General features: G+C 47.0%; 1 protein-coding gene across 1 annotated transcript in view; it reads left to right on the top strand.

Moving 5' to 3' along the window:
- Positions 1–27262, top strand: part of LOC146871857 (uncharacterized) — a 200512-nt gene that overhangs the window by 89137 nt on the left and 84113 nt on the right. Inside the window, exon 3 of the mRNA XM_085649127.1 lies at positions 2542–2813. Coding sequence (XP_085505253.1) covers positions 2542–2813 — 272 coding nt within the window. The remainder of the gene's footprint in view (positions 1–2541; positions 2814–27262) is intronic.

The following is a 27262-nucleotide window of genomic DNA, read 5'->3' as shown; positions in this document are numbered from 1 at the left end:
TCCAGTAAAACCAGAGCCGCCCTGCCGCCTGCGTCCTGGCACTCTCTGATTGATTCAGCCATTTCCACTAAAGCCATCTCGGTGCTGTAGCTTTTCCTAAATCCAGATTGAGCCGGATGGAGGGCACCGGAGTTTTCAACAAAAGTATCCAGCTGTCGGAAGACTATTTTTTCGCAGACCTTGGACAAGGCTGGAAGAAGAGAGATGGGACGATAACTGGCCGCTAATAGCGGATCCAGTGAAGGCTTCTTTACGAGTGGCAAAAGTTTGGCCTGCTTCCAATACAGAGAGACCCGCGCCGTGCACAGACACAGATTAATGATTGATGTAACTTCCGGATAAATAACCTCTGCTACACCCACCAGTACTCTGGCAGGACATGGGTCAGAAGGGGAGCCAGACTTAAGAGTGTTAAGAATGGCCAGTATATCTGAGCCCGTAGCAGGAGAGAAGCCAGAACATATAGACGGTCCAGACAGCTGGGGGGAATAAGGCAGATGGTAAGAAGTCTCAAATCCCTGAAGGCCCTTCAGCACGCTATCTTGGATGGCTTGTATTTTCCCGATTTAAAAAAAAAAAAAAAAGAGGAGAGCTCCTCACACCATTGGAATGAGGTGGGGGAGGCCACTTGTTCGGCACAAGGTGCCAAAAAGCTTCTTACAATGGAGAAGATCTCTCTACCATTGTTTTTTGTCTTGGCAATACGTTCAGCATAAAAACTACTCTTAGCCAGTTTGATGGCTGAATAATAGTTGTTTTGAGCTTTCCGCAGAGCAGTTTTCGCTGATGGAGAATACTCCAAGCGCCAGAGGCGTTCCAGTTTCTTGCAACCTAGTTTGAGCTCTCTTAATGCGCCAGAATACCAAGTGCTAGAGGGAGAAAGGCGTGACTGCTTTTTACAATTAGGGTGAGAGACAGAGCCGACCCCCTGCTTAATCCAGGTGGTAAAGTTGTCAACCGCCAAATCCAGGTCACTAGAAAGCACCGGGCGAGAAAGTGAGAGGGCAGCGTAGAGGGCGGGTATTTCAATTTTTGGGGGGGGGGGGTGGTTTACAAAGGGTAGAGGCACTAGGGGGCATTAATGATTCCCGTGACCAAGAGAAATAGACCAAGCAATGGTCAGACCAGGGTACCTGGATGGGATTCTCTATAGATGGTCCAAAGTTGGAACACACCAGGTCAATCGTATGGCCGCCAGAGTGAGAAGGCATTTTCAACCACTGAGTTAAATGCACCAGATTGAGCAAGTCATTCAGTTTGTTAGAGCCCTGAGACCCCGGCCAGTCCAAATGCATATTGAAATCACCCAGCAAGAGGAAGTGTTGGAAACGAAGAACTCAAGGCACGATGATGTCGTCCAAACTCTTCAAAAAGGCGCTCGAGGGGCCATGGGGACGATACACCAATGTGCCACCTAGTGTAAAGTGTGGAGACAGGACAACGGAGAAATCAAGAGCCTCCCCGTCGACCAGCCCCACAGTCACCTCGCTGGTGAAAGCCCAGGAATCTCTTAACACTACGGCAACCCCTCCCCCTCTGCCGGTCAGATGATCAGCCCTAACAATGTTATATTCCATAGGAATTGCTTCCTCAATGACTGGTGCACAAGAGTCATTGAGCCAGGATTCGTTCACAAACAGCAAATCCAAGGTGTAATCAGAAAGCAGTTCATATGTCTGGGGCACGCTTGACTAAGGAGCGGGCATTAATAAGCGCAGCCCGCAGGTGGGGGGATCTTGTAGAATGGGAGTGAGGAACTGGGGCTGGCAAATTATCTTGCAGGCAGAACTGGCAGAGAGGACATTTCCACCCTATGTTATATAAGCTGGTTGATTCACTGTCGCCAGGACAAATGAACGTCTTTAATGCCAAGACTTCCAAACAAGTATATGAGTGACTCTTGATCTGAACACCTGGCCTCAAACTCTCAGCATGGCTGGCGCTGGGTGCTCTCGGGGCGCGGACGGGTGTAGACGGGCTTGCCTTAGGCACGCCTTCGGCGCGTTCGCGCCAGCGTTCGAATTTATCAAAGCAGGCAACAGGAATCAGGTGAGGAAACCTGGGGGACTAGACCGTCAAACCAGCCTCAACCAAAATGGCGGCGCGGGAGCACAGAACGCCGAGAAATGGGGAACTGGCTTCCTCTTGGATCAGATGGGTGGAGGAGCCTCACCCGCACAGAGTATTATAAGCGGCAAGTATTACAAAAATCCTAGTTACAATTTATTAAATCAAAAAGAATCAAGGTGCACAAGGTAAATGCGTAAATAAGTGGAAGGGTAAAAACACGATGGTTACAGCACTAGCATCAGATAGCAGCGCGCTGGACAAGTCCGCGAAATCTAACAGCAAAAGCTCCCGGCTCAAGCCTCAGGAGCAATGTTTCCATGTTGAAAATGCAGGACAACTGTCAATCACCATAGTTGCACTACCTGTGTCCATCATATGCCCTTGCGAGAAAGACATGTATATCCAACAGTGTGATGCACAAACATGTGGCATGTGTGGTAATGGACTTTTTTATCCTTGTCATCCTCACAGGTTGATGCCCATCAGAAGCAGGAGATCTGGCTGACCATTGCCCGGGCTGTTCGCTCTGTGGGGGTCTACAGACGTCGCATCCGCAACTGCCAGAAGAGGTGGCAGGACCTTTGTGGCTGGACCCAGAGGATTGCCAGAGTCCAGCTGAAGCTTTCGTCTCCTCGCAGAAGGGGCGGACGACGGACACTGACCCCCCCACATGCTCCGGATTCTGGCAGTGGTCTTCCAGGACCTGGATGGGCAGTAAAAGGCCAGACAGCAGCAAGGAGGGGGTAAGTACATGCATACTCTGTGTACTATGTCTCACATGCTCTTTGCACTCCTTCATCCTGGTTACCCTTCCACAGGTCTCCTGTCTGCTTGTTCAGGAGTCATGTGCCCAAATTAGGTCATGGCCCATCCTCATCTGATACACAGGTGTGCCCCTTTCAGTCTGTGACTTGTGTAACTTGGGTTATGTGTCCCTGCTGTTGTCAAAATTTAAGGTTGTGAACAGCATCTGCTACCGGTGCATTATTTTGTCTTCATGAGTGAGGCTAATGATTTCCATGTGTCTGCACATTGCCAGAAATCAGACATGTACTCTGTGTGGGCAATTGATATGTGTTCCATTTGATGTTTTGGCACACCATATGGGCCAGGGGTATTTGCCACATAGCCATGCAGCAGGTACGACAATTTATGGGCATCAGAAGAATGTACATCATGTGTTTCACACATGCATGAACGCATGCCTGCTGTCCAGGGTAATCCCATGTTGCACATGTTCCTGGACAGGTATGCATACTCCGGACATGAAGTACACTCTGTTCTTCTACTCCTGTGTGCCAGCCTACATTTTGTGCATTGTGAAATGTGCAATATGGTGTCTGCCTTGGTGCCATTGTGGAGTGGCCTAGCCTCTTAGACTCCTGTGGTGTTGGTCATTTTGGTTTGTGCAGCTAGCTGAGGTGTGGCTAATGGATCATCACAATGGGTTAATGCATAGGTGTGTAATCACGACGGTGCATAATGTTGGATTATACATCACAGTGCAGGCAGCCTCAATTCGTTCTCATCATGCTGTGATGTCATCAAGCTTACATATTGGTGCTTGCAGTCACTCAACTGTTGCATTTGTATTATGTGTGATCATCTGATGCCTGAAGATGTGGGTAGCAGTGGGGGTACCTGTGCACTTGACGGCTGCAGAGCTTACATTCTCAAAAATGTTAATGATTGTGACAAAGTGCAGACTGTTTAATTTTGGATGCACTGCCCCGGAGACTGAAGCCAGTGATGGCTGCTTAGCCATACTGGGCCGTAGCATGGTATCCCACTTGCTGATGTGTATCCCGCAGTAATGTCAGTTGTACAGCATGCACTCTATTGTGGCATTGACCATCAAGACATGGGCACCTCATGGTGTCTTGTGAATGAAGCATATCCATTTCACTGACAATGATTTTGGCCATCCCTTATCTTGACACATGTACTGAGTCAGTGGCAGGAGGTGGGATGTGTGTGTATTGGCAGATTTCAATCACGATTTCTGCAGTTCTGAGACATGTCTATGTGGTGCATGTACCCACATATGAGAAGTGGCATACTACATGCACCAGACAGATGAGACCACGGAGGGGCAGGATATGTGGGGCATGGTTGACTGGCAGACTGACAGGTGTCATTTCCAAAAAATGTCTGCGCTTTTTGCAATATCTGCCACTTGATGCAAAGGCGTCCTCTGTGATGTGCTGTACTGACTGTGATGTGTCAGGTGAAAGAGGTGACTGATGTGAATCTGTTTATCCCGATTGATTGCAGATACATTTACAGCTACTGGAGGAGACAGCTCCACGGACCAAGAGGAGCCGCAGAGCCAGACTGGGTCTGCTTCAGAGGAGTTGGAGGGACCCAGTGGCACAGTGGGTTAGGGGAACCACACGGAGGAGACCTCAGCTACGACCACCTTGGCTGAGGAACACAGCATCTCCAGTGAGGACTCCCTTGTGGAGGCGGGTGTCAGCAGACCACAGACAATACCTAGCGAGTCTGTCCCCACCACCACCATCTCCACCCTCCCATCTGCTCCCATCCCACATGTCTGTGGAGGCCCCCGTGTAAGGGAACATGTCTCCTATGGTCCAGGCACTGCACCCCCTGCCCCTGTCTCCCCTGCTGCCCTGAGTGTGGAGTCTGTGGACTTACTGAGGGTTATGACCCCGAAACCAGTCCCAGGATGCTTGTTTCCGGTCCAGGGAAGACATGGTTTGGCAGTTCGGGCTGGACTGTTCCCATGAGGCATAGGGTCAGACTGATTTGCATATGGCCAGGTCTGAACTGGGGTGTTGGAGTGAGCTAAAGAATGATGATGGATTAAACCCAGATCAGTTGACTGGGGGTGAGTGTTTGATTTGCTCAAACGCTCCGTCCATCATCCCCTTTGGTATCGCTTTGTTCGCCCTAAGTTGGCAGGGTATGCCCAGACGTGGGTCCCTTGCTCACTTTGCCACTGGATTCAAGATAGCCTGACTGATGAGGGTTATGAACCCAAAACCGGTCCCAGGATGCTTGTTTCTGGTCCAGGGAAGACATGGTTTGGCAGTTCGGGCTGGACTGTTCCCATGAGGCACAGGGTCAGACTGATTTGCATATGGCCATGTCTGAACTGGGGTGGTGGAGTGAGCTAAAGAATGATGGATTAAACCCAGATCAGTTGACTGGGGGTGAGTGTTTGATTTGCTCAAACGCTCCGTCATCATCCTCTTTGGTATTGCTGTGGACTTACTGAAGCAGCTCCATGTAGGGCAGACAGTGATGCTGAGTGTCCTCCATTCCCACACTACTCGGTTGACTCAACTGGTGTCCTTCATGAATGGCATCTCATCCAACATGTCTGCCCTACATTGGACAATTCAGTCCATGGCCTCCACACAGACGGCAGCAGTGTCCTTCCTCCAACAGTCCCTCACCCCTCCTACCTCTGCCACATCCACAGTCCCCACTACCCTACCTGTCCAACGCACACACACACTGGCACCGGCACGCACCAAAACAGACCCAAGCAGCACACAGCCACGCAAGTAAAAATCAAAAGCCACGGGCACGCACACTCCGGGGACTGATGGCACACACACAGGAGATAGGTCACAGATGCACAAACAGGCATCCACAAGCACTCCGCAGACCTCAGATGCCTCTCCCTCCAAAAGCACTTCCCCTGCCTCACCTGCAACCCCCCCCTTCCAACCAGCTCTTCCTCTTTGACCTTGGCCTCTTCCCCACCGATCCATCTGCTCCGACGCACAAGGGGAAGAGGAAGTCACCTCGCACAGGGGGGAGTTCCCCTGCCACACAGACACCCTCCCCCAGGTGCACGGACACTGAGGCCCCCATCCGCAAGTCCCCCCCGGAGCAGGAGGAGCAAGACCCCCCCAATCCCGCCGCTCAAAGTCAGTCTCCGTCCTGCAGCCCCAAGGCCACCACACCACAGGTCCCCTGCCACACCCTGCCCCTGGTTCCCCCCACATACCGATACTGCATCCCCAAAATGCTTAGGCCCTCCCCCCTACCACATGCACTTCCATCCCCACCTCACACGCTCAGCCTGTTCCTGTCACTGATGTGGAGACCTTGTTCCCCCATCTCTCCTGCCCACCTCACCTGAGCCCCATGACACTCCTTTGGATTTAGGCACTGCAGTGGAGACCCCATCCCAAACATCTGACCTGTCCACTGCAGTGGTGCCAGTAACAACCCCATCTGACTTGAGCCCTGCAGTGGTGACAGCACCCACTGTGTCAGACACCTCCACTGCAGTTGCCAGTGACACTCCTGCACCCACCAGCCCTCCCCTGCCCCATTCTGCTGTCCCCTGATCCTGTTCCTGCGGTGCCTGGCCTGCCACTGTGTATGCCCCTCCAAGGGGAGATGTCCCCTGCCCGTAGCAGTGCAGGCAAGCCATGGGTGACAACTTGTCACATCTCACCCTGGGAGGACTCCTGATATGGAATGGCCATTGACCTTTGTGAGAAGTTGGCCTGGTATATGCTGGTCACTAGTTAAAGTGGCCACCTTGCACCAGTACAATTCGACTCTTATGGTAGATAGGTTTAAGACAACCTTTTAAAGAAAGCTATCCTAGTGGTAGCTGTGTAGAGCAGCCTTCAGGTTAAATCTCAGAGGAATGTAAAGCAGCTTGTTTCACCCTATAATCTCTTGAATTACTAAATGAAAGGACACCACATAGGTATATATATAAAATATATATGTATTTATTACTAGACACACTCAACTAATCTCTTTATGAGATTAGAAGTCAAGGACATATGCACAAATCAACATTTCACAACAAATTAAGCACTTATATGGCTGGGGCCCTAGGGGCGTACCAGACCATGTACTAAAAAAGAGGTATAAGAAGAATGACTTGAGAAGGGAGAAGGCCTAAGGTCTTCAGAAGTGCTGGGGCCTCACTAATCCACCCAAGGCAGGTAAGTAAAGGACCCACGGGAGACACATGCAGTGTGAGAACACAGCCGCGGATCCCAATAGACTTCAATGGAGCAAGTCGCGGTTGGAATTTTAAAGTTTAAGGATACTTCGGGAGAGTCTACAAGCAAGTCACTTACAGGGTAAGTAGTTCTAGAGCCAACACACACTGGAGCACCGGAGTACTCGAGTTACCTAAACCAAGGAAAGCCGGGTGCATAGGTGTCTTTTGGTGTCGGGTCGCGGCGTCGTGTTCAATGGGAGCCAAAGCAGGCTAGCTGCTTGTGAAGACAGGGGAAGTGTCTGGTGGAATCCAAGGCTGGATTCTGAAGAAGGAAGACCTGAAAGCAGAGGAGACAGTGTTCACAGTCACTTGCCAGTGACCCGGGGCCAGGAAGGTGAATGCCCACAGATGTCGGGTGATTTCAGGTGATCACGGGTGTCTTGACTCTTCAGCCACGAGGTCCAGGAGGTGTCGACGACAACCAGGAGCTGGATTCGGAGTGTCCCACGAAGTCTGCAGCTTACTGAGGTGTCGGCACCTGGATTGGAGCCAACAAGCCTTGGCAACAGCAAGTCTCGTGGAATGTGAAGAAAGTCAGCGGTGCACACCAGCAAGGTCTGAGGGACTCACCCAGCGAAGGTAAGTCAGGGCAGGCCTGGAGCAACCAGGGGAGCCCTTTGGAAAAGTCTTCAGGGGACCCACAACCCAACCGGCAAGGGATCGCGAAGATGCCTCATGAGGATTCACTTCACAGGAGCCTACGGTCACTCGGGACGAGGTAGGCCTCTGATTTTCGAGGGAAATCCTGCTGGAGGCTTGGGCCACACGTGGTCCAAAGCACAAGTTCGTTGAACGTCGTGAAGGGGTTGCACTCGACAATAGTGCACAGTACCTGGGTATTGCTGTTCCTCGTCACTCGTGGGGTCCACTTGCCTCAGCTTCACTGGGGACTCACAATGGCCATCTAAGTCAGGAAATCCACTTCCGGGGCTGCAGGGACTTCGGACTCCAGTGGGAGCGGGAAAGTTTGTGACCATTGATGCAAAGTTTTGGTGCCTGCCAAGCAGGGGAGTCACTCCTTGACTCCAAGGGAGATTCTTCAGTCTTCCAAAGGTAGTGGAACGTTGAAGGTCCAGGATTCTTCTTTCAGAGCGTGTCGTCCAGGGATATCTAGTTTGCAATGGCAAGGGTTCCCTAACTTATACTACAAGGAAGGGAGGGACTAGCTCCATGACCACTCCTATGGGAGGGTCAGGGGAGTGGGTGGCTACACCCACTTCCCTTTGTCCAGTTTCGCGCCAGAGCAGGGGCTGGCAGCCCCTGAACCGGTTTGAGCTGGCATATGCACAGAGGAGCCTTCTGCTCCCCCAGAGCAGGACTTCAAAGCACTCTAAGAGTGCACCCATCCAGCCCCAATACACTAAATCCTGTCTGGAAGGTGGTTACACCTCCCTGTGACAGGATGCCTATTGTTGGGCCTCCTCCACTGCGAGTTTCGGTCAGCAGCAGGAGGGCAGCCCAGTGTCTGAGCTGGTGGCATCCATTTTGTGATGCCAGGGCTCTTCAGGATTCTACCGAGTTTCCACAGTGGGTACATGTCTATCCCTCTAGAAGGGTGGGATCATACTCCCACACCAGTTACTGGTGTGGGGGTATGATTCCAAAGCGTTTGACACCAAACACGACATCTTTTGATGCAGCCATCCCAAAGTTAGCATTTACCGCTAGGTTATAATGCACTTAAGAGTATATGGTTTAACCACATCCACAAACAGCTACAGAGAACAGACTCTGAGGGCTGCAGAGGGGCCCTGCTCAGGCAGAGGCACCCCTTCACATGTAAACCAAGCACCCTGCCCTCAGGATTGATAGGGTCTGCCTTAGGGGTGACTGATAGGTTTAGATGTGTGTGTGTAAGGTGAGATATAGGAACCTATACCTCAATGAGGAGTGCTAACACTACCTCACCCAGGCTGCAGTAGCAGGCCTGTGGTGTCAGATTTAGTCTGCTTCCCAGGGGTGGCATAATACATGCTTCAGCCCCTGGTAGGCCTATGAAGTACCTATGCCCTTGGTACCTAAGGTACCATATACTAGGGGCTCATAAGGCACCACAGTATCCAATCACTAGTGCATCTAATATGCACTCCAAGTTATATAAGTGCAGATCCTACTCTCCTACAGCCTTTTTACATTGTGGACTACATGGTTTAAAAGAGTTATTTGCCCAATAAGGTCAAGTGTTGTTATCCAGTGTTGTTGCATCAAATATACATGATGTAGATGATGGGTGTCATGGACTTCCTGTTGTACAGGTGTTTAAATGTATAACAGACTGATTTGTTGATGTGATGTACTCCATGTGTTCCATGGAATATGTGTACTTTTCTGATATGTATCCATGACATCCTTAGCTGCAATTTCAGGGTGTAATGATGTCAAAATGTTGTGACCAGGATTTTCTCTTTGGGTTTGCTACTTCACATCTTTTGCATACACTGTTGCACATAGGTTGTGCTTACATTTGGGCACATAGTAAGATTCCCTGACTCGGACCATCACCACTAGACAGGCATGTTTGTGCATCCATGTTACACAAGTCATCTGTGTCATCAGTCCAACTTGCTCAACATGTGTATTGCGTATGTGCAGATGACTGAAGGAAGTCTCCAGTACACAGGCTGCTGTGGCCAGAGCATTTCTTGTGTTGTAATTGTTGGATCACTGGCAAGTGTTGTGCTGGCATGACAGAAGCCTGCACAGACAACGTTTGGCACAGCTGACCTTGCCCAGGAGTGGAGTCTCCTCATGGCATTGTGTCATTCTGTGACATTGCCTGGGCACATGGTGTGTGTTATGTGAGCATGTCTGTGTGTGTTCACTTCCCTTTTTTGGACGCAGACTGTGTTCCAGACAGATGTTCCTGTATTGTGGACATGCTGACATGGCCTGTGTTCATCTGACTTTTTTGCCCTGCCTTTTCTGGGATATAGGTGCATGAGAAACTACTGGTCATTAGGGTGTCATCCCAGGCAGTTTCAGTTGAAAATTCCAGCGATGTTGTCCAACGCACGTGGGACACATTCTGGATTTCCATTGGCACTTATGTGTTAACAACATCATGTTGTTTTCCCTATGTGGTATCTGTCAGTGAGAGGCTCACTTGTATGTGTGTGTGACTACTCCCTATCATCAGGGTCATTGCTGCTATGTAGGAAGGTGTCGACATTTGTTCATTGTGGCTCTCCTTTGATTCAACATTGGTGTAGGTGTGTGGCAGGGTTCTGAATGAATTGTGTAGTTTTCACGTTATGCAGTGTGGCAGACCTTCACAGGTGTTGTCAGCCCATGTGTGAGGATTTGTGGGTACCTTAGATCCCCCCACCGCCCCTGGGATTGTCATGTGCATGAGCAAGATCACCAGTCCCTGTGTGCCTAGCTGATGCACATTGTTGCAGATCAAGGTGTGTGGTGTTGATGGTGGCCAAATGGGAGTTGTTTCCTGTCTAGGCTCCTACCTACTTTTTGCCCATTGTTTGCAGGCCATGGCCAGTGATTTGTGTTTATGGAGGTGTTATGTGAGTTTGTTGTTCAGGACATATGACCCAGGACACACATCTGACTGTGCTACGCAGTATGGCAAAAACCTAGCTTTCTCATCACAGTGGGATTGGCGTACAGACTAATGTCACCACAAATTAGGGTACTTGAGGGTAGTGCTGTGTTGGGTCTGTTTCTTGCTGTGTTGGTTGCTGTTTCACCCAGCTTGTGTCACATTAATCCTTTGTGATCCCACTCACCTGACAATGCCTGCTTGCCCACAAAGGTGTAACCAGTTCATGAGTTACTTTTGTATGGCACTGTGTACACGTGTGTCATTGTAGTTCAGCCCACCGTCATGTGTTGTGTACTAGCCTGGGGACACTGAGACACACACACGTGTTGTGTATGATATGCAGTGTGTGGCTGCCTGTCTGTGTTTGTGCATCTGCGCCTCTGCATTGGTATGGCTTTAGCGTTCCATTGGGGGGATGTTGTTTGTGGGATTGTTCCTAGTGTCCATGCATGTTGTAGCTCATCATCCTGCATATTGTTCATGTTTGGTATGTCCCATTGCTGCCATGGTATGTGACTTTGTCACATAACATCGACAGTCTCCACAGGATTCCGCAGTTTGTGTGTGTGTTCGTAGAGATATGTGCGTATGCATCATGATGCTCACTTTTCACATAGTCTAATTGTACACTGTTGGCATTGTCAGGGGTCATGGCCAATGCTTGTCTGCACATGACAGAGGGAGTTATTGTGATACACAGCATTCTTTGCCTCTCAAATCTGTTTGTATGTGACACAACCACCACTACATCGGTTGTGGTGTTGGGTCCAGTAGTCACAATTGCTGGTCTGGTGATGCTGCTATTATGTCCATACTCACCATTTGGTCACTGTAGTGATGGGGGTTTTAGACCCCATTACCACAATGATCCTAGAAATCGGGTTTTTGGAACCCCACAACAACCTTTTGGGCAGACATGTAATGGGAGTCACATTGTATGTTCACTGTTAGGATCTGTGTTGAGGGCATTTTGCACACACCTACATATAATCTTGCCAAGATGTTAGGGGGTGGTTTGCTTGGTCAACCTATGAGTGGGGATGGTAGTGGTGCAGGGCATACAGCCCCCTATGAGTGGGGAGGGTAGTGGTGCACGGCATACAGCCCCCTATGAGTGGGGAGGGTAGTGGTGCAGGGCATACAGCCCCCTGTGAGTTGGGGATAGTGGGGAGGGTAATGGTGCAGGGCATATAGCCCCCTATGAGTGGGGAGGGTAGTGGTGCAGAGCATCCAGCCCCCTATGAGTTGGGGATAGTGGTGCAGGGCATCCAACCCCCTATGAGTTGGGGATAGTGGTGCAGGGCATCCAGCCCCCTATGAGTGGGGAGGGTAGTGGTGCCGGGCACCTAGCCCCCTATGAGTGGGGAGGGTAGTGGTGCCGGGTATCCAGCCCCCTCTGAGTGGGGAGGGTAGTGGTGCAGGGCATACAGCCCCCTATGAGTGGGGAGCGTAGTGGTGCAGGGCATATAGCCCCCAATGAGTTGGGGATAGTGGTGTAGGCCATCCAGCCCCCTATGAGTTGGGGGTAGTGGTGCAGGGCATCCAGCCCCCTATGAGTGGTGAGGGTAGTGGTGCAGGGCATCCATCCCCCTATGAGTGGGGAGGGTAGTGGTGCAGGGCATACAGCCCCCTATGAGTAGGGAGGGTAGTGGTGTAGGGCATACAGCCCCCTATAAGTTGGGGGTAGTGGTGCAGGGCAACAGCCCCCTATGAGTTGGGGGTAGTGGTGCAGGGCATACAGCCCCCTATGAGTTGAAGGTAGTGGTGCAGGGCATCCAGCCCCCTATGAGTGGGGAGGGTAGTGGTGCAGGGCATCCAGTCCCCTTTGAGTTGGGGGTAGTGCTGATGGGCACCCCCCCCCCCTAGGTGTGGGGACTGCTGGTTGTGAGGACCATGCTATCCCTGTGGTTTGCTGTTGCTGGTGGAAGGGATGTCACCCCCCCTATGTGTGTGTGGCATTTCACGTGTGCGTGACATTGGCTTGTGGGGGTGTCGGATTTACCGTCTGCGATGTGTGCGTCTGTTCATAGATTTACCGTACTGGGATGACCTGCGCGATGGGATTCATCGTTGGTTCGTCTCATACTTGCTGCTCGTTGCTCCGTCTCGTACACGTTGAGAGTTGGTCCGTCTCGTAGCCGTGGATCGTGTTGTGGCGCGAATCGGACTGGATATGCAGCTCTACCGGATGCTGTGACGTGCTGCTAGTGGCGACCCGTCCGGCACGTAGGATTTGCGCATCGTACTTGTCCGGCCAGAAACTGCTGTGGGAACTGATTCCGGGCGACTCAAATCGGCGGTCGGAGGTACGGCTCGTACGGGACATGCTGCTGGAATCGCAGCCTAAATGTCGGATGGAATTGTGGCACTTTTGCGCATCGTACTTCATCGCCAGGACGGACCGGCTCCCGGTACTAGTCGGTAGCAAGGTAAGGCTACAGAAAGCTCTGGGAGGGCTGTCCGAACCAGATCGGAATCGACCCCTTAGGGTTGACTTTTGTAGATGTCTCCAGAGACACTGATTAAAGTGGTAATAGCAACCCTGGATTGCTGTATGGGTGTAGCATTTTAGTATACTATTGATCATGGCATGCTCAATCAATAATTATTTTCTGAGGGAAATAATTATTGGTTTTATTTTTTATTTGGTTTAAAATTTCAAAGTAGGTAGCTTGATTTTTGTTGGGGAGTAGAGTATAGACAAATGGAATATTAGTATTTTGAAAAAAAACATGTATTGTGTATAACTGATAGAATGGTTTGGGACAAATTTTGAATGTCTCATCCATCATCCAAGTATTACATTGGTGCAATTTTACTAAATTGTTTGCAGTAGCAAACATAATAATTAGTTTGTCATTGCATTTATTGTAAAAAAAAAAATGAATTGTTCATTCCTGTGTGTGACACTTAGCTCAGGTGGAATCTTCACCTCTTGAAATGTTCTAGGGGCAGGTGTACTAGATGTCGTGGCTTTTTTTTGTCTTGCTTTGGATCTTTTTAAAGAGTCAATAGATGGCAATTGACTGGATGCATGTTGGAGTACTGTTAGTAATTGCTCTTTTAGTAACTCAGTGGTAGGTCTATCTGTGCTAGTACTAGCTTCTTTTATATTTTCAAGGGTACTTCTCATTTCTATCTCTGTTACATTTGGTGGATGGTTATGTTCTTTAACAGATGTAACAGTTGTTTCTTGCGTAATAGCCCTACCATAGCATTTATTAGAATAATATTTACTGCATTTCCTAAAAACATTTAAACCACTCTGTTTTTCTTGTGTGTATACATAACCCAATAACATTTTGCCATTTTGTGACATAACCAATTCGGCTCCTTCAGTCATGGTGGTTTGTTTAGTTCTAAGGGAAATATTTAAAATATTAATTGATATCATATAGTACATATTAAAGGAAAATACATACACATTTCTTTTTATATACTTACTATGTTGCTGTTGAGGTCACTGAAGATGGTTTTGTTTATTGTCAAACTTCTGTTTTCTTTTATTCGAAAATATTTCTGTTGGTAAGAAGAAATATAATGCTATAATGTTTGTTCTATTAATTTATAGGTGATGGGGAACTTGGGAATAAGTGGGTTTTTTAGTGGGTATTTTAGGGAATTGTGGAAAATAAAAGAGAAATATACTTACTATTTAAATGACGTTTTTGTTGATGTAGTAGAAGTCGTTTTGGGATGCCTTTTAGAAGGTATCTGTAGAGGAAATATAAATGCAAGATAGATATATTAGTAAATGACATTTTGATATATTTTTTGGGGAAAAGTCTAAGTAGTGTTCTAGTTTAAATTGCGTTTTACTTACTTGATGCTGTTGTAAATTTCTTTCAGAGTAGTAAATCTGCTTTCTAGGAGTAATCCGGCAGAGTTTTCAGCTCTTTTTTTTTTTTGTAGGGTTGTAGTTTGAATTATGTGTTAAAATGTGTTGTTTATATAGTGTTTGTTTAATTGATGGGTTTGTTTCATTCGTCTATTTAATTAGTTTGGTGTTTCTATTCGTTTTTTTTTTCTTTCAAGGTTCTGGCATTTACTTTCTATATATGGAAAACGCTAATTAAGAAGTTGTTAATGCTAATTATTTTTTTTAAAGGTATTTCTTTGCTTTTGTATGTTTAATATAGTTTAAAATGTATAGCATTGTATGTATTATTTGTAATAATATTCTATATGAAGTTTAATAGTGTTAGTAAATATTTGATGTTTTTAGATGTTCATATGTGATAATATAGTTTTATAATAATTATAATGTGTGTAGTTAAATTTTATATAGTGAAAATACGTTTTGGAGTTAAGCTATGTTCATTTTGGTTAATTTTTTAAATGTCGATATTTAATATCAATCTCATAAGCAATCACTAGCAGCTGTTGCGTTAGCTGCTGAAAAAGCATTCAATAGGGTTAATTGGCAGTTTATTTTTTCAACACTTGTTTGGTTTGGTTTTGGTCCCAAATTTCTCCCTTATGTTTCCATACTTTACTCTTTTCCCCGGTGTTTTATTCTGGCTAATGGTATCGTCTCTCCCTCCTTTCCTCTTCATAGAGGTGTCTAACAAGGTTGTCCGCTCTCTCCACTTTTATTCATTCTGACCCTAGAACCCTTTTTAATAAAAAACTTGTTTGAATAATGATATCTCAGGTTTTCCATATGGTAATACATCTTTAAAACTTTCTGCATATGCAGATGATATTCTTTTATTAGAACATTGGAATGTGGAGCACTCCATTGTAGACAATGGAGTGCTCCATGCTTCTACGGGCTGGTAAAGGCCCGCAGAGCAACATTCCAATGTTTTACAAAAGCCTCTCGAAGCTCGAGGGGATTTAAATCCCCTCGAGCTTCGAGAAGCCTTTGTTTATTTATTAGAACATTCTGCCCTCTAGTGGCAGAATGTTCTAATAGCCTTATAGCCCTTCGTAGCAGGGCTATACCGCTATTAAAGTCCCGCTGCTTTTGTTAAAGTCCCTCGCCTTCGGCTCGGGCCTTTAATAGCCGGTATAGCCCGCTACGGCGGGCTATAAGGCTATATTAATTTCCAATCCACAAAGTTCCATACCAGCGTTCTTATCTGAAGTATCGGCTTTTGCTTAGGTTTCAAGTTACTAACTCAATGTTAATAAATGCAAAATCCTTCCTTTAAACAAACATTGTTTTCACGCTGATTTCTTGGCCTCTTCTTTTCATTGGAGCCCAACTAAGATCAAATATCTGGGTCTGCGGTTCACCCCTTCCATTAAGGACACGGTTGCATTAAATCTGAATAAATGTACAAACAATTTTAAATACTTCCACAGCGCGCTGGCATCCCCTATTTCTAAACTGGAGGGGTAGATTAGACTCTATAGAAATGATGCTAGTTGCAATAATTTTATTTTACCAATATTCCAGTTGTTATTCCTAAATCTTGTTATAAACATATTTATACTGTTCTCTCCAAATTTTTGTGGCAGAACAAAAAAGCTAGGATGTCTTTTTCTAAACTTAAACTCTAAACTTAAACTCCCTAAACATATGGGTGGTGTTAATTTTCCTGATTTTTCTTCTTATCACACCTCATTTTTTCTTAAACATTCCTCTTATTTGCTGTCTGGCAATATGATTGATTCTAATTTTCATCCCTGTGGGTGGAGATCGAAAAATCCTTTTTTCAACCCTTTACCTTTGACGAATATGTTTCTTTAAACCACACTCCACCATCTTTATCCCTACCTATTCTTAAAAATAACCGTAAACTTTTTCAGCCTCTCTTTTTGGAGGGCCCAGATGAATGTACTAGATTTTTTAAATCCCCAATTTGGTATAATAAACATATTAAATTTAAAAATAGGACCCTTTAATGGAAAGATTGGTTCGATTTTGGACTTGGACTTTTCGGTAATTCAATCCTCGTTTTCTCTTCCTCCATCTTATTACTACAAATATATGTCCTTAATTACAGTCGCTCAAGCTTCTTACAACGCTTTGTCGCCTTCTCCTACACTTAGTCTCCTCCCCAACATATTATCGTCTTTATATGCCTTTCCTTCGGCCTCTCACATATGAGTTTAAGGGATATCCCTACTACTCGCGATAAATCTAAGGTGGAATGTAACTGGGAATCTGATTTAGAAGAATCTTTTCCTATTTTAACATGGAACAAGATTTGGAATAAAATAAGGAAGTCCTCTAGAGCGGCGAACACCACCCAAACTTTATTTTTCATATATAATAGACTTCTTCTCACACCGGCTAAGTTACATCATATAGATCCCACCATCCCCTCTACTTGTTGGTCTTGTCCTGCCCATTTTGCAGATCTTAAGCATATGCTGTTTACATGTCCATTTATTCACACTTTTTGGCTCAAAGTCTAGCAACAAATTAATACTATTTTTCATACATGTATTCCTTTTTCGCATATTTTTCTAGGCAGCGTCTCAGAGGTGTGGGCCTCTCATAATACTAATGTCTGCATTATTGATTTACTTATAGCTGTAGCATTTCAGCAAATTACTAAGTCCTGGAAAAACACTTCAAATATTTCATTTCACGCGTGGTGGTATGGCATTTGTTACAATCATAGATTAGATAGAGCTTATGTTTACCCAATCACACTCGCTATTAAACGTGACATATTGTGGCTACCTATTACTAATTTCCGAAATCTGTCTGCTCGAGCCCTACCCCTGCATAATCCTCGCAATGAAGAAATTTCCAAACCTCCTTGATGTGATAGTTGCTAATATTTTTCTATCTGGTTTTTCTTATGGTTAAGGATAAAGTTATTATAGTAGGAATTACTGTTACATAATCGTTGTGTTTTGAATATACGTCCCATCAGAGTTATTTTCCCCTCTTCTTTCTTACTATCCCCCTTTCTTTTCTTCCTTCCCCTCTTTCCTCTTCCTGTTCCTCTATATGGTATTATTGGTATTATTTCATACTTATGTCACACTTTGACAAATATTGTATTATGTTTACTTTTTCATCAAATAACATTTTTAATTAACCTTAAAAAAAATTAGATTAGCCGGATGAAACCCCTATCAGCCCTGGAAACAAAAAAGGGACGACCACGACAACGCTGTTAAAATTACAAGAAGTCGGGGAACTGGACCTGTGGCAGACTTTTTAAACGCCACTCAGGAATGTAATGAACACGCTGTAGGAAGGTGGAATCTGACTAATGGTTGCCCCAACTTTTTGCCTGGTATTTGAATGGTTTTTGACTAGTCTGGCTGGGATCCTGCTATCCAGGACCCCAGCCTATCTGCTTTCTCCCTAAAACTAATGTGAGTACCCTAGGTACCAACCAATTGGATGCTGAGGATGCCCTGACAGTCCCTTGTAGATGGTACCCTAGGTACCCAGGGCATGGGTCCCTCAGTAGGCCTACCAGGGCTGCAGCACTTATTGTGCCACCCTGGGACAGCCATACAAACTGACACCACCAGACCACTACTGTAGTCTGGGTAAGGTGGTGATAGCACCCCTTACAGGGATATAGGTACCCTATATCCCACCCCATTACAAGACATATACTCTCATAGGTCACCCCTATAGCAGGCCTTGGTAATCCTACAAGGCAGGGTGCTGAGGTATGTGTTAGGGGGGACCCCTACATGAGTAGGACCTCTCTGCAACCCTCGTAAAATCATTGCTGGGTTGTTTGTAGTGTAGCCATACCATATACTCCTAACCGCATTATAAGTCTATCGCGATAACGCGATAACTTGAGAATGGCTACACAGAACCATATCGTGTTTGGTGTCAAACATGTAGGAATCATACCCCCAGTCCAGCCATGGGCATGAGGGTACGATTCCCCCCTGCTAGAGGGGCGATATGGGAAAAGCGGCAGAATTTAGACACCAATTTAAAAGTGCACAAGCAGTACAAAATGGCTACTACCCGCCACCTACACGACCCTGGCTGGCTGTTGCTGGGGAAAACCCCGGCCTCGCCAGCTGGTTAATAGGGCTCCTGTGGCAGGGAGGTGCTAGCATCTCCCCAGACAGGATAATGTGGATTGGAACAGGGTGGGTGCACCAAATGTCCTTTCAGAGTTACACGTAGGCAGCTGCAGAAGCCTCATTCTGCATACACCGCTTGGAACCGGTTCAGGGGCATCCTGCCCCTCGCCCAGGCGGGAAACACACAAAGGGGAGAGGGTGTAGCCACCCTTTCCCGCCTCATCTCTCATTGGTGGACACTACTCTGGACACTCCCCTAATCTTGGGGATAAAGGTGAATAACGTGGCCCCAGAGCCTCAGATTAATCTTGAACTTTACAGTCTTGACCTTCGACTTGCTGCTGCCCAGCTGACGGAAGAAATCTCCCTTGGGATAAAGGAGTTATCCCCCTGCTTGGCAGGCACCTGAAACACTGCAAGTGACCCGGTTGGAACTTCGCTGCTCTCACGAACTTCGATGACTTCCTGAACCCTTGAGGTGGGTTTCCAGTGCATCCCAGAGGCCAGTGAGTGTGCTCAACGAGTTTGGGCACCGTGGACCGCGTGGGTGCCGAGATCCCCAATACCCCAGGACACCGGCCACCTCTTGCGTAGCACACGACCCTGACCAATGGGGAGTTGTGCTTTGGCCCGTTTTCGAGCCAACCACTCTACAGCAATTGTGCCAAAGACCAGCGCCCCAGCCCCCTCCGGTGGCCCGTGGGTGCCCTTTTACGCACGCCAAATTGCCGCCTCCCGCGGTCCCTTGTCTCTCGACTTGTGGGCCCTAGCGGAGGTCTATCTTTACAATCAAGAGTTCCCCTGGTTGCTCCAGGCCTGCTCTACAGTCTCCTCGAAGGAGACCTCTCCCAGACCTCGTGGGTCTGCACTGTAGCAGATTTGTTTATTCTTCGTGGGTTGCAGTTGCCAAGGCTTAGTGGATCCAATCCGGACACTAACACCGCAGTGACCCTCATCCGACGTGGGACAGTCGCCGTCCTGAAGCTGGCCTTCCTTGAAGCCTCCCGGAGCCCGTGGCTGCAGATCCAAGCTACACCACTTTACACCTGAAGCACCCGACATCGAAGGGCTCTTTGCTTTGAGCCTCCTGGTCACTTTGCCGTGACCCAGACTCTGTCCCCTCTGCTTTCAGGTACTTCTCTACAATCTTCACATCTTTGATCTTCACGGCATCATCGACGCTTTTGGCTAGCAGAACTTTGGACTATTTTCCCATTGAAAATCAGCCCGCGACCCGACAGCAGAAACGACCTATGCACCCGGCTTCCCTGGGGCAGGTAACAGTGGTACCTCGGTACTCTCGTGGTAGTGGGCTCTTCAAAAGCTTAAGTCTGAAGTTTTAACTTTGTACTCCTGCTAGAAGTATTTTTAAACTGTTTATTTCCAACCGCGACATTCTCCATAGGCTGTAATAGAGATCCCGATAGCAGCTACTTGCACTGCACGCGCCTCCCGTGGGTCCCCTTCCTCATAACCTGGGGTGGATTCTTAAGGGGCCAGCGATCCTGAATGCCCTAGGCATTGCCTGTAGAATTGTCGTGGTTCTTATACCACTTTTTTAGTATATGGTTTGGTCCCCCGCTGGGGCCCAATGTTAATAGTGCTATTTATTGTGTCTATCAATGCTTGTTTGATATTGTAACTTTGCCACAGCTTCATAAAGAGACTGTGGTATTCTGTCTAGAATAAATACATATATTTTATATATATACCTGTGTGGGCTACTCTTTCATTTGGTTATTCAAGAGGTTATTATGGTAAAACAATAAGCTTAACACTCCTTCAAGACTTAGCCTGAAGGCTGCTCTCCACAGCTACCACTAGGATAGCTTTCTTTAAAGGTTGTCTTAAACCTATCATCAATAAGAGTCTAATTGGACTGGTGCAAGGTGTCCCTATAACTAGGAGACCGCATATGCCAGGCCAACTTCTCACACACGCTTACGCAAAGTGTTGTTTGATCATGTTGCTATATATACTTTTAAACACTTTTTATTCAGCGTGTTTAACTCTATCTAGTGTAACTCTATCTAGTGTAACTTTTTGCACTTAATGTATGTGAGAAGTTGGCCTGGCATATGCTGGTCACTAGTTATAGTGGCCACCTTGCACCAGTACAATTCGTCCCTTATGGTAGATAGGTTTAAAGACAACCTTTTAAAGAAAGCTATCCTAGTGGTAGCTGTGGAGAGCAGCCTTCAGGTTAAATCTCAGAGGAATGTAAAGCAGCTTGTTTTACCTTATAATCTCTTGAATTACCAAATGAAAAGACACCACACAGGTATATATATCAAATATATATGTATTTATTTCTAAATATACTCTACTAATCTCTTTATGAGATTAGAGCCAGGTAAACATTCAAAAGATCAACAGTTCTCAATAAATTATGCACAAATATGGCTGTAGCCTAGGGGCGTACCAGACCATATACTAAAATGATGGATTAACAAACTCGACTTGCAAAATGAAGAGGCCTAAGGCCTTGGGAATCGCTGGGGCTTCACTTCTGCAGTGTTAGCAGGTAAGTAATCAGCCCACAGGAGACGCGTGCAGTGTCTAAACACACACGCGGGTTTTCAATACGTTTCAATGGCAAATGTCGCGGTTTGTATTTTACAGTTCTAGGGCACTTCGCAAAAGTCAACAGGCAAGCAACTTACAGGGTAAGTATTTCGTGGGCCAACACACACTTGGGCACCGGAGTGCACGAGTTACCTCACCCAGGAAAGCCGGGTGCATAGGTGTCCTTTGGTGTCGGGTCGCGATGCTGTTTCCAATGGAGATCACTGGATACTTGCTGCTTGTGACGACTGGAGAGGTGTCTGCTGGAATCTGACGATGGATTGGAGTTGCAGAAGACCTAGAAATTGAGGGGACAGAGTTCAAAGTCACTTGCTAGTGACCGGTGGCCAGCAAGATGGATGACCACAGCTGTCGCGTCTCTTCAGGTTGATGATGGTGTTTTTGTCTCTTCGCTCACGAGGACCAGGAGGGATCGAAGATGACCAGCAGCTGGCTTCGGAGGTTCCCACGACGTCTGCAGCTGATGACGGTGTCGGCACCCGGATTGGAGCCAACAAGCCTTGGCAACTGCAAGTCTCGTGTAGAGTGAAGATTGGCAATGGTGCAGACCAGCAAGGTCTGATGGACTTACCCAGCGAGGGTAAGTGAGGGCAGGCCCAGAGCAACCAGGCGAGCCCTTGAAGTCGATGTGGAAATCTTCCGGTGAGTTACTAGCCAACGGGCAAGCAACCGCGAAGACGCCTTTGCAGGAAAAGTTTACCAACAGCCCACGGTCACTCGGGACGGGGTAGGCCGCTGATTTTCGGTACTAGACCTGCTCGGGACTTGGACAACAAATGGTCCAAAGCACAACTTCGTTGGATGCAGATTAGGGCTTGCACTCGAAATCAGTGCACGGTTCCCTGGTATTGCTGTTCCTCGTCACTCGTGGGGTCCAGACGCCACAGCTTCGCTGGGGACTCAAAATGGCCGTCGAGAGGTCAGGAAATCCGCTTCAGGGGACGCAGGGACTTCGGGCTCCGGCGGGAGCGATAAAGTTTGCAACCGTTGTTGAAGAGTTTTGGTGCCTGCCAAGCAGGGGAGTCACTCCTTGACTCCAAGGGAGATTCTTCAGTCTTCCAGAGATAGTGGAACGTCGACGGGCCAGGATTCTTCTATGTAGAGCGTCGTCCAGGTGTAATCTAAGTTGCATTGGCAAGCTTTGGTATCTTATAGTAAAAAGATGGGAGGGACTAGCTCTATGACCACTCCTCTAGGATGGTCAGGGTAGTGGGTGGTTACACCCACTTCCCTTTGTCCAGTTTCGCGCCAGAGCAGGGGCAGGTAGCCCCTGAACCGGTTTGAGCTGGCATATGCACAGAGGAGCCTACTGCTCCCCCAGTGCAGGACTTCAAAGCACTCTAAGAGTGCACCCACCCAGCTCCAATACACTAAATCCTGTCTGGGAGGTGGTGACACCTCCCTGTGAGAGGAAACCCTTTGTTGGGCTCCCTCCACTGCGAGTTTCGGTCAGCAGCAGGAGGGCAGCCCGGTGTCTGTGCTGGTGGCATCCATTTTGTGATGCCAGGGCTCTGAACGATTTCTATCGTGTAGTACAGTGGGTACATGTCGTCCCCTCTAGAAGGGTGGGATCCTACTGGTGTGGGGGTAGTATTCCAAGTTGTTTGACACCAAACACGACATGTTTTGATGCAGTCATTCCAAAGTTAGCATTTACCGCGAGGTTATAATGCACTTAAGAGTATATGGTTTAACCGCATTCACAAACAGCATCAGAGAATAGACTCTGCAAGCTGCAGAGGGGTCCTGCTCAGGCAGAAGCACCCCCTCACATAGTAAACCAAGCACCCTGCCCTTGGGATTAATAGGGCCTACCATAGGGGTGACTGATAGGTTTATATGTGTGTGTATGGTGAGATATAGGAACCTATACCTCAGTGAGGAGTGCTAACACTACCTCACACAGGCTGCAGTAGCAGGCCTGTGGTGTCAGATTGTGAATGCTTCCCAGGGGTGGCATAATACATGCTGCAGCCCCTGGTAGGCCTGTGAAGTACCAATGCCCTAGGTACCTAAGGTACCATATACTAGGGGCTCATAAGGCACCACAGTACCCAATCACTAGTGCATCTAATATGCACACCAATCATTTAAGGGAGTAAGCAGATAGGCTGGGGTCCTGGATAGCAGGATCCCAGCCAGACTAGTCAAAAACCATTCAAACACCAGGAAAAAAGTGGGGGCAACCATATAGTCAGATTCCACCTTCCTACAATGTATTTTACTGATGTACTAAGGATAGTCATATAAAATAAACGTTTGTTATTTAGGACGTAAAAAAAAATAACTGCAGATACCTCTCACCTGCAGGTACCCAGTCTGTGCAGGGCCAGGCTGTCCACTCTGGCAGTTCTTTGGTGGGCTGCAGCCTCGGGTCTGCTTTTAGAGCTGGAGGGGCCACCATGACCCAGTCATGGCACCATTCTAGTCACGGACTCCTGCAGTGTGGCTGCTTTTGGTTCAAGTCCGGCCTCTTCTCTATGCAGCGCTTCTGCTGCTGGTGGCAGGGAGGTCCCAGCTAGGGCAGAGCGCGCTAGCGTGGCTGTTGACAGGAGATGGTTCTTTTGACCATATAATTCCATTTTACAAGTCCGCCTGGGGTTACCTGTGATCTGTTTAAGATTCAAGGTGCTTGAAATTATGCGAGTCCTTTATCTAAATGTAAACAGGCGCACAGGCCGTATTTGCGCGTGGTAGAAAGATGATTATACATGCAGCTAAACTTTTTTGCGGTTTTAAATACCCCGAATTCGACAGGAAGGTACTGGAGTGCTTTATATGAACACTGGTTACATTCACTTTTTAGGCACTGGGAGATTACGTGATTTGCCAGAATCACAGGATGCTGAGACGACACCAATTACAAAGTCGGCAGGTCTGACCGTAACATATGCTAATATTATTCATGGATTCAGAAAGGTCAGGTAAACTTAGACAGTAGTGGATTTGTATAGCCGTGAACTGCGTCTCCATACACGCACTGCCTCGTGCCAGGATCTGGAGACCTGCGCGCGCACTCTGGGGCATATTAACAAGCCAGGCGATAAAATTATCGCTGCTTAGGCGGCAGAAAACTGCAGCTAAAACGGCGATAATGGGCTTGATAATATGCTCTATTCATTTCATAAAGCTTTATTTCGACATATGTCATAAAAGCACAAGAAGATACAACAAACATGACCAGACTATATAAATAATACAATTCACACTGGCACAGTTTAAAAAGTTATTAAATTCTATAAAGCTCCATTATGAATTAAAAAAATCATAAAAACAGTATAAAACATTTATATGTGTATTTCCCCAATTAGGAAAGGGAAGCACATCACTTATCAGAGCATGGGTACGGTAACAATTATTAGAATTTAGACAGTGACAGTGAAATTTAAAGTGCGTGTGCGGATGGCCCAAAACCAACTTAAGAATTTAGCGACAGCAATAGCTATATAAGGACTACAATCGGAGCCTAAAACTCTTAAAGCGAAGATACAACTCCGTGTACCAAAGGACAAACAAATTGGTCTCAGCCATTTTCGTCGCGGTGCCGCATTTAGCGGACAAATAAAAAATACATGTGGGATGGTTTCATCCTCAGTCAAGCAATTATGACACTTGCCACTAGTACTAGAAGCCCATTTACATGTAAAAAATTTAATAGGAAGAGAACCGATCCTAAATTGAAAGAACAGTTTCCTATCAAATGGCTTCTCGATAAGATCCCAGTACTTCTCACACACAGGCCAGGATTTGAAGTCCAAAAACTGGCCTGATAAGCTAGTGGCAGAAATAGATTGAAAAGATGTTAAGAAAACCGATTCCCAATATTTTTGCTTTAGAACCATCTTAGTTGGAAAAACTGAGGTTTCCGGGCTATCCCAGAGATACACCAAATCAAGCTTAGTAAGTATGGTTCTAATTTCTCTGAGCCATCCTATTTTATGAAAGCGATCTAAAGCAATCACATCTTTGAGGCCCTGGGTAAAATGTGAAAGCTCCGGTGTAGTCCATAACCGCCTCCAGTATAAAAGCGGGCATAGCTTTGCCATATCCTCTATTTTTCCTGCCCAAATCCAGGCGTAGAGGAACCAACGGAGTACTTTGAGGGACCCCTGTGAGGCAACGTAGGAATTTGTTCTCTGCCAGGACTATACATCTTAAATCATTGAATCCCCACAGTTCTGCTCCATATAGAGCTGAACTCACCGCCTTAATGTTATAAATTTCTAGGGCCGGGGTGACAGGTTTTGTAAGAGACATTTTATGCTTCTTTGTCAGGGCACCTATATGCTGGTGAAATTTTAAAGTTGTGAGGTTCAAATGGCTTTTCCAGCCCATGTCCTTTTGTAGTGTTATGCCTAAGTACGTAAAAGCATCCACCTGCTCAAGGGGCACATTATTTAGTAAAATCCTTCCCTTGAAAGACTTGTGCTGGTTAATTGACAAGAACTTCGTTTTAGAAATGTTGATTTCAAGCCCTCTTTCTATACAGAAGTCACTGGAGACGATCAGCGTATCGTCCGCGAACATGAGGACTGGGACACGAGTTCCCGCCAGGATGGGGGCGTCAGATGGTATCCGGGAGAGGTATTCAACCGCCCCGTTGATGTACAACGAAACGGGGTGGGAGCCAGCACACAGCCTTGTCGTACACCACGCTCGACAGGGAAGGGATCGGTAACCTCCCCCTGTGACCCCCACCTGATCCTTGCAAAATTGTCCTCATGTAGGCGCACTAGTAGGGTTAACAATTCCAGCTCCATCCCCATTTCCCCCAACACAGTTTTCCCCCGGGGACTAAGTCAAAAGCCGACTTGAGGTCTACAAAGACGACATATAATGACCCCTTGCCCAAGACCACTGTTCTCCAGTAGATGGTAATAAACCGGAAAACCTGGTCAATGGTGCTAGTACAGGAGCGGAACCCGGCCTGAAGCGGAGACAAAAAATGTTCTTCTTCAGCCCACACTTGTACTTTGTTTAGCACCAATCGGCCCACTACTTTCTGTATAGAGTCAATAAGACTAATCGGCCTGTAATTACTAGGAAGAGATTTATCACCCTTCTTAAATACGGGGATAATTTCGGCTCCCTTCCATGATGGTGGGACTGGGGACCCGTTGGCCAAAGCGTTAGCTAGGAAAGCAATGTACTGGCACCAAGTTGGTCTGTCGCTTAAAAAAACATCAGCGGGAATACCATCCATGCCGGGGGCCTTCCCACCCGACACACAATCAAGTGCTATGTCTACGTCCTTTGGGGAAAACACCATTCCTTGATAAAATTTAGAAGAATTCAAAGATGAAACATCCTCTATGGGGCCACTAGCGTACTGGGGTATAAAAAAGTCAAGCCACTGCGTTTGCGCTACATTATTTTGGGGCGGTTCTGGACACCCTCCCCGATCCCAATTAACAATATTCCAAAATAATTTAGAGTCTTTGGCTACACAAGCACTTCTGAGTTCCTGCCACTTTTAATAATCCCATTCTCTCTTTGCCACCCTTTGCACTCGCCTGTAGTTGTCCCTAGCGTCTCTCACCCCAGAGTGATCTTTAGATTTAAGCACTTCAATTAATTTCTGGCGGGCCAGCCTACAGTTGGTGTTAAACCATCCGGCCTCATTAAATTTTTTTGCCTGTTTACCACTCCTGGAAGCTTGGACGAAGTAAGTTTTTAACTTGGCAAAGAGGGATAAGTGGGAATCTATCATAATTTGCGGGAATTCGGCACTAGTAGCTCTAGACTCAATAAAAGCCGTATGCTCCATAACCTCTGCTTTAAGGGCGGCCAGCTTCAAGGGATAATCCCTAATCTTATTCCATTTTATATGGTGCCTATCATTAGAGATTACCAAATCGGAAGATGTTAGGGCCTCTGTTGGATTCACAGCCCTCTCTTCGTTTATTATCAAAAAATCTGAACAGATGGGGTTATGGTCGCTTTCCAGACGCCACACTACCTTCATATCCTCTAGGCGCCACCAGAGCCTTACGTCTACCAATAGATAGTCGATCCGGCTTCTATGGCGTCCATTTTCAAAGGTGTTAGCCCCGAGGGGGTCCGATCTAGTACGGCCA

This window comes from Triturus cristatus, chromosome 1_1 (assembly GCF_964204655.1).
Source record: "Triturus cristatus chromosome 1_1, aTriCri1.1, whole genome shotgun sequence".
NCBI classification, from domain to species: Eukaryota; Metazoa; Chordata; class Amphibia; order Caudata; family Salamandridae; genus Triturus; species Triturus cristatus.
The sequence above is the reverse complement of the archived record's forward strand: the minus strand, read 5'-3'. Positions and strand labels throughout refer to the sequence as shown.